The 11586-nt window shown below is 46.4% G+C and overlaps 1 protein-coding gene across 2 annotated transcripts; it reads left to right on the plus strand.

Moving 5' to 3' along the window:
- Positions 1-2005: 2005 nt before the first annotated feature.
- On the plus strand, positions 2006-11126 carry nr1d4a (nuclear receptor subfamily 1, group D, member 4a; the record flags this gene model as incomplete). Of its 2 annotated transcripts, none has more annotated exons than XM_084479168.1 (8): positions 2006-2027; positions 5928-6236; positions 6356-6444; positions 6763-6907; positions 9024-9565; positions 9732-9917; positions 10189-10399; positions 10930-11126. In XM_084479168.1, the coding sequence occupies 8 exons, from the start codon at positions 2006-2008 to the stop codon at positions 11124-11126; spliced, it is 1701 nt and encodes a 566-aa protein (XP_084335294.1). The 2 variants fall into 2 exon arrangements, with proteins under 2 accessions (XP_084335294.1, XP_084335295.1); XM_084479169.1 differs by having other exon boundaries at positions 2006-2024.
- Positions 11127-11586: the final 460 nt, after the last annotated feature.

The raw sequence follows: 11586 nt of genomic DNA on the forward strand, positions 1-11586 counted from the left end.
ACATAAGTCATGATTCACGCAATGATTGACGTACGCGCAATGATTGACGTACGTCTGCTGTATTCTTAATCAGTCATGACAGGAGATGATTTATGTTTAAGTATACAACCCTACCTTCTCGTCCCAAATTAAATACGCTTCGTCTATAAATGTTTTCAGCAAGCACATTCCAGAGACGTTTAGAAGACAAAAGATTCGACTAAGATAAATCTTTCCATGCCTCCTTGGTGGTAAACGTGTAATTGTTAAAACTTCCCGTTTACTGTTTAGGCCACTTTTTAAATTGCTTTCGTCTGTCGCCAGTACCTAGCCTACATCAGTGCTACATCACCACAACTACATCTGTAGGCTACAAGAGAAAGAAACCCTCGCAGGAGATAAATGGCTCTCTCTAGCGGTAGAATGGAGAATTACAACACAATTTGATGTGCGGCAGATGTGGGTATGCATTTCCTTATTTAGTTAGGCTTCAATTTCGTTTGCTGTCCTTCAGTTTTTGCAAGTTCTCATATTTCAGAACTATATGTCAAAATAAGAGGGGTTGTTCCGCTAGGCTTCATCATAATGAAGCAGCCATAACATGGATTACACACGGCAGACATTGCACTACCCGGCCACTAGAGGGCAGCACAACGCGGGCAGAAAGAAAACGGCCCTATTAGAGCAACAGCCTTCACAATCTGATGAAGTTAGTATAGCAGACGTTCGATTACGTATTTGAAGTATCAAAATATAAAATTAGGGCGTATTCGATGTATAAGCTAGACATGCGCAGGTCTGGTGTTTTTTGGTTGTTATTGTTGTTCAGTGTACACGCAATGCATCTCCCACAGGGTGGCGCTTTTCCCAAAGTAGACGAGAACTTTTCTACACCGTCCCAGACTGACTTTTTTTTTAAATTATGTCATATTTGAGATTGCATATATGAACAATATTTAAAAAAAAAATCGGAATAATCTAACTTATTATAAATATATCTTATCTTATAAATGCGTTCAGATTAATTAACCTGGATTGTTTTCTGCGCATGTATTGTTTTCATGCGCAGTATAATCTAGTGGTATCTTAAGTGATATTCCTGCGATAGGGATTGGTCATTGTTTACACTGATCCATGGCTCTGGCATAAACTATGACAGCAACTAGTCACGGTGAGCCACGCCTGTTGTGCATGTGCTCATCTATCCCCCTTATCACACACGCTGTGTTTTGCATAAAATGTGTGTCAGTAGGCCAGCCCTTTTCTCGGCACATGCAGAGTGCACATGTATGGAAGGCATAGCACGCTCGAATAAGCGCATCAAACTGCTCGGCTGTAGAATCCACAGGAGGGGGGGGAGTGTGTGTGTGCGTGTGCGTGTGCGTGTGCGCGCGCGCGTGCGTGCGTGCGTGCGTGTGTGTGTGTGTGTGTGTGTGTGTGTGTGTGTGTGTGTGTGTGTGTGTGTGTGTGTGTGTGTGTGAGAGAGAGAGAGAGAGAGAGAGAGAGAGAGAGAGAGAGAGAGAGAGAGAGAGAGAGAGAGAGTTGGTAAGAGATACAGAGAGTTATACCCAACAAACGGACACAACTGAAACTGAGCGGGAGAGAGGCGGTCACATTTCTTACTCACCTGCGATCCTAATTGATGTGTGTTACAGTGTCACCGAGTCGGTGTCAGGTTTCTCACTAATATTAACGGACCTTCCAACACTTGTTTCTTGGAATTCATGAGACTCTGAGTCTGTTCTGGCTCGTCCAACACCACACGGTTCTGCTCGGAGCGCACAAGTCAAGATGTATCTTTAAGGAGAACAAGCCCTCAGCACATCATCGTGCGGACCTGAATACACCCAAGACAACAGCTGGACATTTATTTTCAACCATCGTTGAAATTTGTTCTATGGAGCAGGTGTTATCGGAACAGGTGTGCCTTCCTCTCGTCACCTGCGTTAACACGACTTTAGCTGCACTCTATCACCATTGATCAACATTTACCTTCACCTGAAATCGGAAGTCCTCAACAGAAGAGATGGATCACAGCCCTGGTAGTGGTACGTATTTTTTGTATTATTGTTGTTATTATGAATATATTTTCACAATGTCTTGGAAAGAGGACTGTCGTGTAACCCAGTATTATTGCAAATATGCCAATGACGACACTGCAAGGCGCAATTCAAGAACACTTTCTATCTCATTGCTTTTTAATGTTTTGTTTATTTTCGGTTCATGTGTTGTGAGCTTCATTAAGGACATATATGCAGTTTATATGCTGCATATAAGCGGTTTCCATCATGCTATATATTGTCAAATAACTGAAGGCTATGAGTTATGTTAGAAATAATATTGAGTGCAACTTTGTGTGTTATGTTATGGCGGTCTTTCCCAGGAACGATGATTCAGTTTCAATGTGTTTGATGATCACAGAACATGTTCGGAAGGAATGACGACTCTCTGTTGAGTTGTGTCAATCAATCACATTTTGCATGATAACAGTCCAACATGTTGACCGGATCGATCCGTGGTTATAACGCGTGCGTAACGGAAGCGCAACGTGTCAGTGGTCAGTCGAACTTCCTGATCTCCCCCATTGAAAACAAACTCACATGGAGTCGGTTGTTATTCTGAGCCAGCTATCTTTAGGAAAGGAACGACACTTGGATGATCACGAAGGCAATTAGACAAGTAGATACGGTGTACGAGCACTTTAAGTGGCAGTAAGCGAGTGATTTAGTGCGAGGTTAAACGGGGTCATCGGTATGACCCTTGCATTCATCCTATAGTAGCCTACTGTATCAGTGATGGAATGGGATCCGTCAGCCCGTGATGTTGATCACGTTTTTGCATAACGAAATCAAGCAATAGCTCTGGGCACATCCATAAGTGGGCCAGATTTGGGTCATGTTTCTTTGATGTGTACTGTGTGTACTGAGATATTTGAAGCAACCCAATATAAAAATAACTCCGTGTAATCGGTGACAATCTATGCGCATGTCATATTTATTTTAGACCCTGCGCATTTACCCGATGCGCGGTCCCGTGGACCTCACGTCCCCGCTACGTGATGCTCTTCACTTCAAAGCCCCCCGGTGACGTCGAGTCCAAGTGATTTCTACAGCAGAAGCATGCGCCGCATCTTCCCATAGCACAGTGATACAGTCCAAACCCTCGTCACGTGGAATCACTCTCAGAGCCACGTGCTACGCGTGATTCCCAGGCCCGCCTCCCCTCCTCCCGCTCCTCTGCCCGACCCCCGCTGTGCCGGAAGGGGGAGCTTGGTCAGTGGGTCAGCAGTTTCGTGTATTAACTCTCGTCACGTTTTCCCGCCTCATGCGCCTGCGTGATTCGGGCCACTGAAAGCACATGCGTGTCTGAATAATAGCTACATTGGTGTTTTTTTTAAATCCCACAAATCATAACACAGTTAAGGTCAGTTAAGGGCAGCACATGAAGATGACATGCAGGGCAATGCATTATGATCGGGACACTTCAGAGAGAGAACAGTTGAGGAAGAGAGGAGCTGCTCTTGTAGGCCGGGGCTCCGAGGCCACACTGTGCTCAGCATATTCAGAATGAGTAGAAATTATATCCACTGCAATGCATTTGGCTTATCTTGAATGATTTTAATTGCGTGTGGCGGTTGCAGAGCTTGATGCAGCATCCATTTGAGGACACGGGAATGCTGTTATATCATGTTCCTTTGTGTTTGACCTACTTTCACAATCTGGGAGTTAATGATCTGCACAATTGAAGAGAAACATTTTTTTCATCACAGCCAATCCACCAATCAGCCTCTATATACAGTTACATATTATGGGATATAAAATAGTTATAGGTAAGAAGTAGAAGCTAAGTAGAAGCTGTAGAACTTACTCAGAGTTAGTTGTTATTGTTATAGTTGTTATTGTGCGCTATCTTTGGGAGAACAACTAAACTTGGACCACGGCAATTAGACAAGTGGTTAAGAGTATAAAAATTAACCACAAGGGCATGTACCATTTAATTGATCTCAAACTCAGTGTTAACAATGTTTCATTCACTACAATGAGATTTAATAATGATTATAAAATAGTCTACCCATTAGTTTGCCAATAACGCTGTGATGCAGGACTCCCATATTCAGCATGGCGCGGCAGCCAAAGAAAAGAACCATCTACCCTGTGGACTAACCCTAACCCTAACCACTACAGCTAAAGCTCTGCTCGGCTTCCTCTAGCGGAGGACGGAGGACCGAGAGGCAGGTGGGTGGAGGGTAGAGGCTGGGTAGGGAGCTAGGTGGCTGTTATTCATGCCTATGAAGTTCTCCCGGCTCACGTTTCTCCGAACGCCTCGTCTGTAGCAGATTAGCGTCCGCACGAGTGGCGTGGAGCGCCACGGGCTTTCATAAGGCGGTCTGTGTTGACCTGGATCCCGACGGGCCTGAAGAGAGCGTGCAGCACAGGATTTGACACACACAGCGCTCGCTGCAGCGTAGCACGCCACGGACAAAAGCACTGAACCACCCCTGGCGTTAATATTAACGTCAACAGTCGGCCTGCCGGGCAGCAACGTGCCCTCAAGTGGAACTATTCATCAGTTTCATCACCTGCTGTTGGATGGAAGACCACCTATTCCCTCATGTTGTTTGTTGGTTTGTGGTCCTTCACGTATGTTGTGCAAACCACACAACATTGACCTGTGAGATTATAGATTTAATAATTGATGGAGTTTATGGGAATGGCCGCGGAGCCCATTCATAAATAACTACTTTGTGATCTTTCAGATAAACAATGTGTTTTTGTAAATGACTGGGACAGCCATGACTGCATCTTGTAAACAGGGCCTGCTTGGGGTTGCCTCTGTTGTGTGTGGCCTGGGTGAGTCAACACATCCAGCAACATGTGCCACTGCTGGCTGCAGTATTATGAAAACACTTGGGCAAGCCAAGTACCTCGGGCAGCAGAGGACAGCTCACAGCCACACATCGAATGCATACTTGTTATGAATACAGTTCACCTTGGGGAGGACTATCAAATTGGCTAAGGTCTATCAAAGAGCCTTATTTCATGTTAACACGTCATCCAAACTAACGACATAGGCCTATATAGTCTTGTCTTTGCCCTCTCAGTATTAGACTGTTGGGTGATGACACGGGGGAATGCGGCTGGTGCCACAGCATCCTTTTAAATTGTTGCATTTCTACACAAGTGTGTGGGTTGGATCAGGGCCGTCTGCGTATCAGAAGTCCACGTGAGTCAGGTGTGGAGCAGCGGTCACGAGGCCAGGGGAGCGGAGGCTATTATTGGAGCGGAGGAGGAGGCAGACACGTGAGGAGAGGCCGTGTCTTGGGCCACAAGTTAACGCACGACTGGAAGTGTGGAGCACAACTCGGACATTGACCACTGATATGCCGAATCATGGCAAACAAATAGTAATAAGAATAACGATGTATATTAAAATGTCTGTAGTGATAAATGACGTCAGCATAAATACCGCATTAGCATGACGCAGTCTCTTGCTCATGCCAAATGAGCCCTGCTCTGTTGCTGAGCTACCAGCGGTATTTTTAGCACTCTGAACTATATCCGCTCGAGCGCCCAATGATGTCTAGGCAGCGCTGCATAATCCTATAGCTTAGCATTACTGTGGTGCTTTACTAGAGGGCCTAGAGGTTGGCACATTACATCATAGCATGTCCAATGAAAAGAATAAGTGTGAAATATCTGCCAAATGTCAAATGGACATTGAAAGGTATAAATTATAATACACATAAGCTTTAAAGTGAAGTCAAACTAAACATTATACTAACTAATGTTCCTCTAAACACAACGTGAATGAGAAACGTTTTCCATAACTGCATCATGATGTGAATGGGGGATTAAATGCTGTGGTTCCATAGTTAAGCGCTTTGAGTGAACACTGGTTAGAAAAGCTCTGCATAAATGCAGTCCATTTACCACGTTCATTCACTTCAGCAGGCGGAGGAGTGATCCTGTACGCGGGCTCCTCGGGCAGCTCAAGCCCCAGCCCCGGCAGCCCGTCCAGCGGCTACCAGACCCATTCGCCCTCCTGCCAGTCCCAGCCCTCGTCTCCCGAGGTCACCTTCACGGAAATCGGGGCGTTGAAGCAAAGGTCGTCGGGATGCACCACCACCACCTCCTCCTTATCGTCCAAGCTAGTGTTCCAGTTCCCCGAGGTGTTCGGGGGGGCGGCCACCCCTCAGCACGCCTACATGCACCCCGTCGCTGGGAAGAGGCCCAGCAGCTTCTCCGGAACGTTCACCAGTGAGTCCTCCTCGCTGTCCCTGAGTATTGTGTTATTGTCATGTTTGATGTTCCTTGTCTTGTAGATCTTGTACGTCAGACGACTGACCTGCATACCTGTCCTTTTAAACTGTTCACAGAGACTGGAGGGATGGTCTTGCTGTGCAAAGTTTGTGGGGACATCGCGTCTGGGTTCCACTATGGCGTGCACGCCTGTGAAGGCTGCAAGGTAATCCCACCATCACTAAACATTAGAATTTTGGTAATTCCGAGATGCCAAAACCCCACCTTCAATTCACTGTCACAGTCTTGTTTATTAAAAGTGACATGGCATGACAAGAAAGGGATGGCAAAAACCATAGGAAATGATTATCCCAAGTGTTCTTACAATACCCTATAGTATATAAGTAAGCATTGAAATGACACCCCTAACACTGGCAGTGTGATCACCCTGCCGTACCAATTGATCCACACAGGACCAGTGTGAACTGCACATAGCTTTGGCCGTGTGATGTCATCTAACGCCGTCCTTCATGTCGTTTCCCAGGGCTTCTTCCGTCGCAGCATCCAGCAGAACATCAACTACAAGATGTGCGTGAAGAACGAGAACTGTCTTATCATGCGCATGAACCGCAACCGCTGCCAGCATTGCCGCTTTAAGAAGTGCCTCTCCGTCGGCATGTCTCGAGACGGTGAGACACCACTTGACACATTTTTTAGAAGCAAGAGGGACATGCGGGCCACTCTGTCACCATGCCACAGTGAACTGATTAGCAGAAGCAATGGGGAAATGGTGAACTCATTTATGGCACCTCTCGTAATGTAGGTCTCCGTACAGAACGTAACGTGGGAGGCCTTTTGAGGTCATGGTGCCAGTGGCGCAGTCACCTGCTGCTGTGCTGCGACCGCCTCGTCCTCCTCCCTGGACAGACACCAGGGGGTTTATGTGACTCACTATCAAACCCCCAAACGCCTTGCTTTGGGAAGTTTCAAAACGTCTTTCCTTCGTCCTTTGCGGATATCTCTCCTCCACGCTGTCTCCTCAGGCTCGGTACATTCCCTGCACCGTCGTCTGCAGTGCCATGTTCTCCTAACCTCCCCCCGCCTCCTCACACCTCCTTCCCAGACAGTGATTTATGAGAGGAGGAGGCGCCGAGTCCCCGAAGCCATCCGTCATCCAGAAAACTGCAGCAAACACAGAAATTATTTTAGGAAATTGGAACAGGGTCAACTTGATTACTTTGCTTATGCCCTTACAGCATCTTACCCCGATTAACGGTGGATACAGAAACAATTAAGAGGAGAAGAAAAAAACACATACATACACAAACACAGCAAAGGCGTTCATAAGCACACTCACATCGCCTAGTTTCTACATCGCCCTGACTCCAGAACATTGATTGATCACCTATCAGCATAGATTAAGAAAGGCATCCAGCCAGGTTGGCCCAGAAAAACAGTGCCGAATTGGGCCTATAGCATCCGCGTTCTACACCATGACCTACTTGTTTGTAGTCGTTTTCATCTCATTGTGTGTCTACGTCTCTGTACTCTTTACTTTACTCTCTGTACTATTATTTATGTATATATTATATTGTTTGCTTCACACTTTTGGTGCACAAAGAACTTGAGGCAGCACTCAGAATGGGGATGCAGAGCACAGCTGGTATGAGATTAAACATGAACCTGGAGGATTCTTGATAGAATCATGAACCACAACCTAAAAACCCCTTTCACAATGTTGTAATCATTGCCAAAACAGGAAACCCACATATAACGGCCAGGAGCCCACAATAAATAGTACACCCTAATTTCACACAAGGCTGTCGTGTGCATTTGCTTCACACTCCAGACAAGTATTGAAACTTCTCTGGTAACAGGAAGCTAAGTGTGCCACTATGCCAACTGGCACACTAGCACAGTTTGCCAATTGGGAACACATTTTGTGTGAAAGCTACAGCTTTGATGCTTTTTAATCTAAAGTCATGAGGAACATTGCCTGTCATGGAATCTTGTCCTGTGGACAATTAGCAAAGCATTTTTAAAGCATTTGTTAGTCAATACATTAGATCCATTCATGACGAATAGATTTAAAATTAGCCTGCTTCTTCATCTTACTGCTTCCTTTAGATTCTTTCAGTTTAACTTCCTTATTCAACACGACAATCCCAACATTGATTTATAACGGTCCAAGATAAGATAAGGTACAACTTTTTTTAATCCCAGGAGGCCAAATTCACAAAACAGCAGCAGTCTGCAACCCTCTCCCAAACTTACCTAACTAGCAAAATTCTCAGCAATATAAGCCATCCTCCTCAGTGCTCTTCCCTCTATCCCCTCTACTTATCCATTCTAACACACTCTTTCTCATCCTGTGCTTTTGCACAGTCTGAACTCTCTTGCTCCCTTTTCGTGATCTTGGTGCATGCAATAGCAGACTCCTGGTGCCCCACTGCCCTACTTACAAACTGAGGGAGGCAGTGGGAGAAAGAGATTGATAGAGAAAAGGCTGAGGCTGATGCTGGCATAAGGACCTATAAATAACTGCTCCAGCTGATGGCTGCTCACTGAGAGTGGGGAGGGGGGGGGTGGAAGTACAGTTAAGGAAAAGCAAGTGTACAACTTAACACTTGCTGACACTCCTTCTCTGGAATCCATCGATGTTTAAAGATAATCCATAAATGCTTTATGCCTTCTAGGTGAATGTGTGTGGTAGTTAAATGCATTATACAGCGATAGTGTTAGATTCCATGTTGTGTGTTGGACAGCAGTACTTACTCTGTGCTCCTTGGTTCTATCTGTCCCTAGCTGTCCGTTTCGGCCGTATCCCCAAGAGAGAGAAGCAGCGTCTCCTGGACGAGATGCAGAGCTACATGAACAGCCTGAACGAGTCCACCAGCATGGACATGGACCCTCCCCCAGTGGGGGGCAAGACCCCAAGCCCCAGAGACTGCAACTCTAAAGAGGCCATCGGGGCCATCTCTAGAGCGTACAGGGACATCTTCACCACCACGAGCCAGGGGAGACCCGCCAAGAGGGCCAACATGTCCACCAACAGCAACCTATCCCCCGTTCCTCAGGAAGCTAAATACCCCCGGGTCTCCTCCCATCCGAGCTGCACACTGGGTTACCAGTCTTTCCCCGTCGCTTGCCCCCCCACCAACAACAACAGCCAGTCAACGTTCTCCATTGTAGACCATGGTCGGTATAACTCAACAGTGTCACACAACCTACAGCCGCGGGAGTCCACCGCCCAGAGCGACAACCCGGTCGATCACAACCACTTCCCAGCAGCAGCCCCCACTCAAAACTCCTGCCCATGGAAGTTAGCGCAAGGATCGAAAGTTCTTGTAAGTGTAATAGACAATCTATCACTAATTAATACTTGTATCTTATGACCATGTACATTATCTTTCTGATGTAAAGACGACACATAAGGGATCAATACAATCTCAACAAATTGAGGGTTGTGAGCTGAAGGTTGAGTTTGTGTTTTTCTTTTGTTTTTCCACAAAGGCCTGTCCTCTGAATGCGTACCCTGTATCAGGACCCGAGTGCACCAGCCAGCAGGTATGGGAGTCCTTCTCCCACGGTTTCACTCCCGCTGTCAAAGAAGTGGTAGAGTTTGCCAAGGGTATCCCAGGGTTTCAAGAGCTCAGCCAACAAGACCAAGTCATGCTGCTAAAATCAGGCACCTTCCAGGTAATTCACATGACCTGATGTTATTCATGATGGATGCGGATGGATGATATAGAGGATCTCGGACCGTATTTCGTTTTGTTAACCTGATGTTCTGGTTATGTGTGTGTATATGTTCTATGCTGTACAACTAATTGCATCTCAGAGGACATTAAAGTCTAAGTCATATCAAATGATTGACTACAGTTATTAATTAATCATTTTTTACAACTGCTGGGGAACCATTTCTCCACTATTTTTGATTGCTGAACCTGCTCTTGTGTGTTGCGACCAGGTTCTCATGGTGAGGTTCTGTACGTTATTCAACGCTGAGGAGCGCAGCGTCACCTTCCTGAACGGCCAGACCTACATGCTGGCCACTCTCCGCGCTCTTGGGATGGGCACCCTGCTGGACGCCATGTTTGAGTTCAGCGAGAAGCTGGGCTCTCTGGGGCTGGAGCCCGACGAGATGGCTCTGTTCATGGCTGTGGTCCTGGTGTCTGCAGGTACGAGCCGCATCACAACTCATCCATGACAACTATTATGTTCTTTATATTATATAAGGATAACTTATTAGTGACAGAGTGATACAAGAAGGCAGGTCGAGACGTTGATATCCATTTTAACTCTTTTAATAGCACCGGAACAATGTTACAAGTTATACTTAACAGGTGCCGTAGAGCGCCCTCTAAGGCATGGGAATAACAATGCAGCTATCCATTACATACATGACATCTCCCAACTTAATAAGGTTGTTAACATAACCACTCTTCAGCAATACCGTTGGAACTGAAACAAGCAATAACATCACTATGCATTAGTTAATCTTTGCATTAGTTCGTCTTTACTACAGAACAGTCTCGAAGGCCACTTTGTGTTATCGTTTGAAAGTCTATGTTGCCTTATAACGGTCAGGTGCTTCATGGATACAATACAGTGGACTGTGTTGTTTAGCAATCAAACACAGAGCCCGAGATGTTGTGTGGCTCACCGTTCACGGTCCTGTTCTCAAAGCCGTGTGGTCGCTGTCCTTCAGACCGCTCTGGCGTCTCGGACCCGGGCGCCGTGGAGCGGCTCCAGGAGGGCCTGATCCGCGCCCTGCGCTCCCTCACCGCCCGGCGCCACCCCGGGGACGGAGGCCTCTTCCCCAAGCTGCTGCTGCGCCTGCCCGACCTGCGCACCCTCAACAACCTGCACTCAGACAAACTGCTGGCCTTCCACATCGACCCCTGAGCGGGCCTCTGACGCACCATCACACACACACACACACACACACACACACACACACACACACGGATACAGGACCTTCACTCACACACGTGGTACACACACTTGACCGATCATCCTAGACTTGTCCTCCATACCTCTGGAGTTCCTTGGAAGGAGAAGAGGTCAACGAAGAGAAGGAAAGCGATGAATATATGGATGTTTCTGAGATTAACGCGCGGACACACACACTGCAAGGTCTCATGAAGAACATTGTACTACACCGTGAATCAATGCAATGGAGAAAAATCATTTTAGACAGATTTATACCCCTTTTCCAGTTAAAAACAGACACTTCACTTAAGTAATTAAGTGACTCCTTATTCCTATGCATCAGCAGACCATCGTTAAGCTGCCTGTTTAGGTCATGATTTAGAGGGACCATTAAAATACATATTTTCATTTTTTGTGATTAAGGAAGGAAACG

The sequence above is a fragment of the Micromesistius poutassou genome (assembly GCF_964030765.1).
Source record: "Micromesistius poutassou genome assembly, chromosome: 15".
Classification (NCBI taxonomy): domain Eukaryota; kingdom Metazoa; phylum Chordata; class Actinopteri; order Gadiformes; family Gadidae; genus Micromesistius; species Micromesistius poutassou.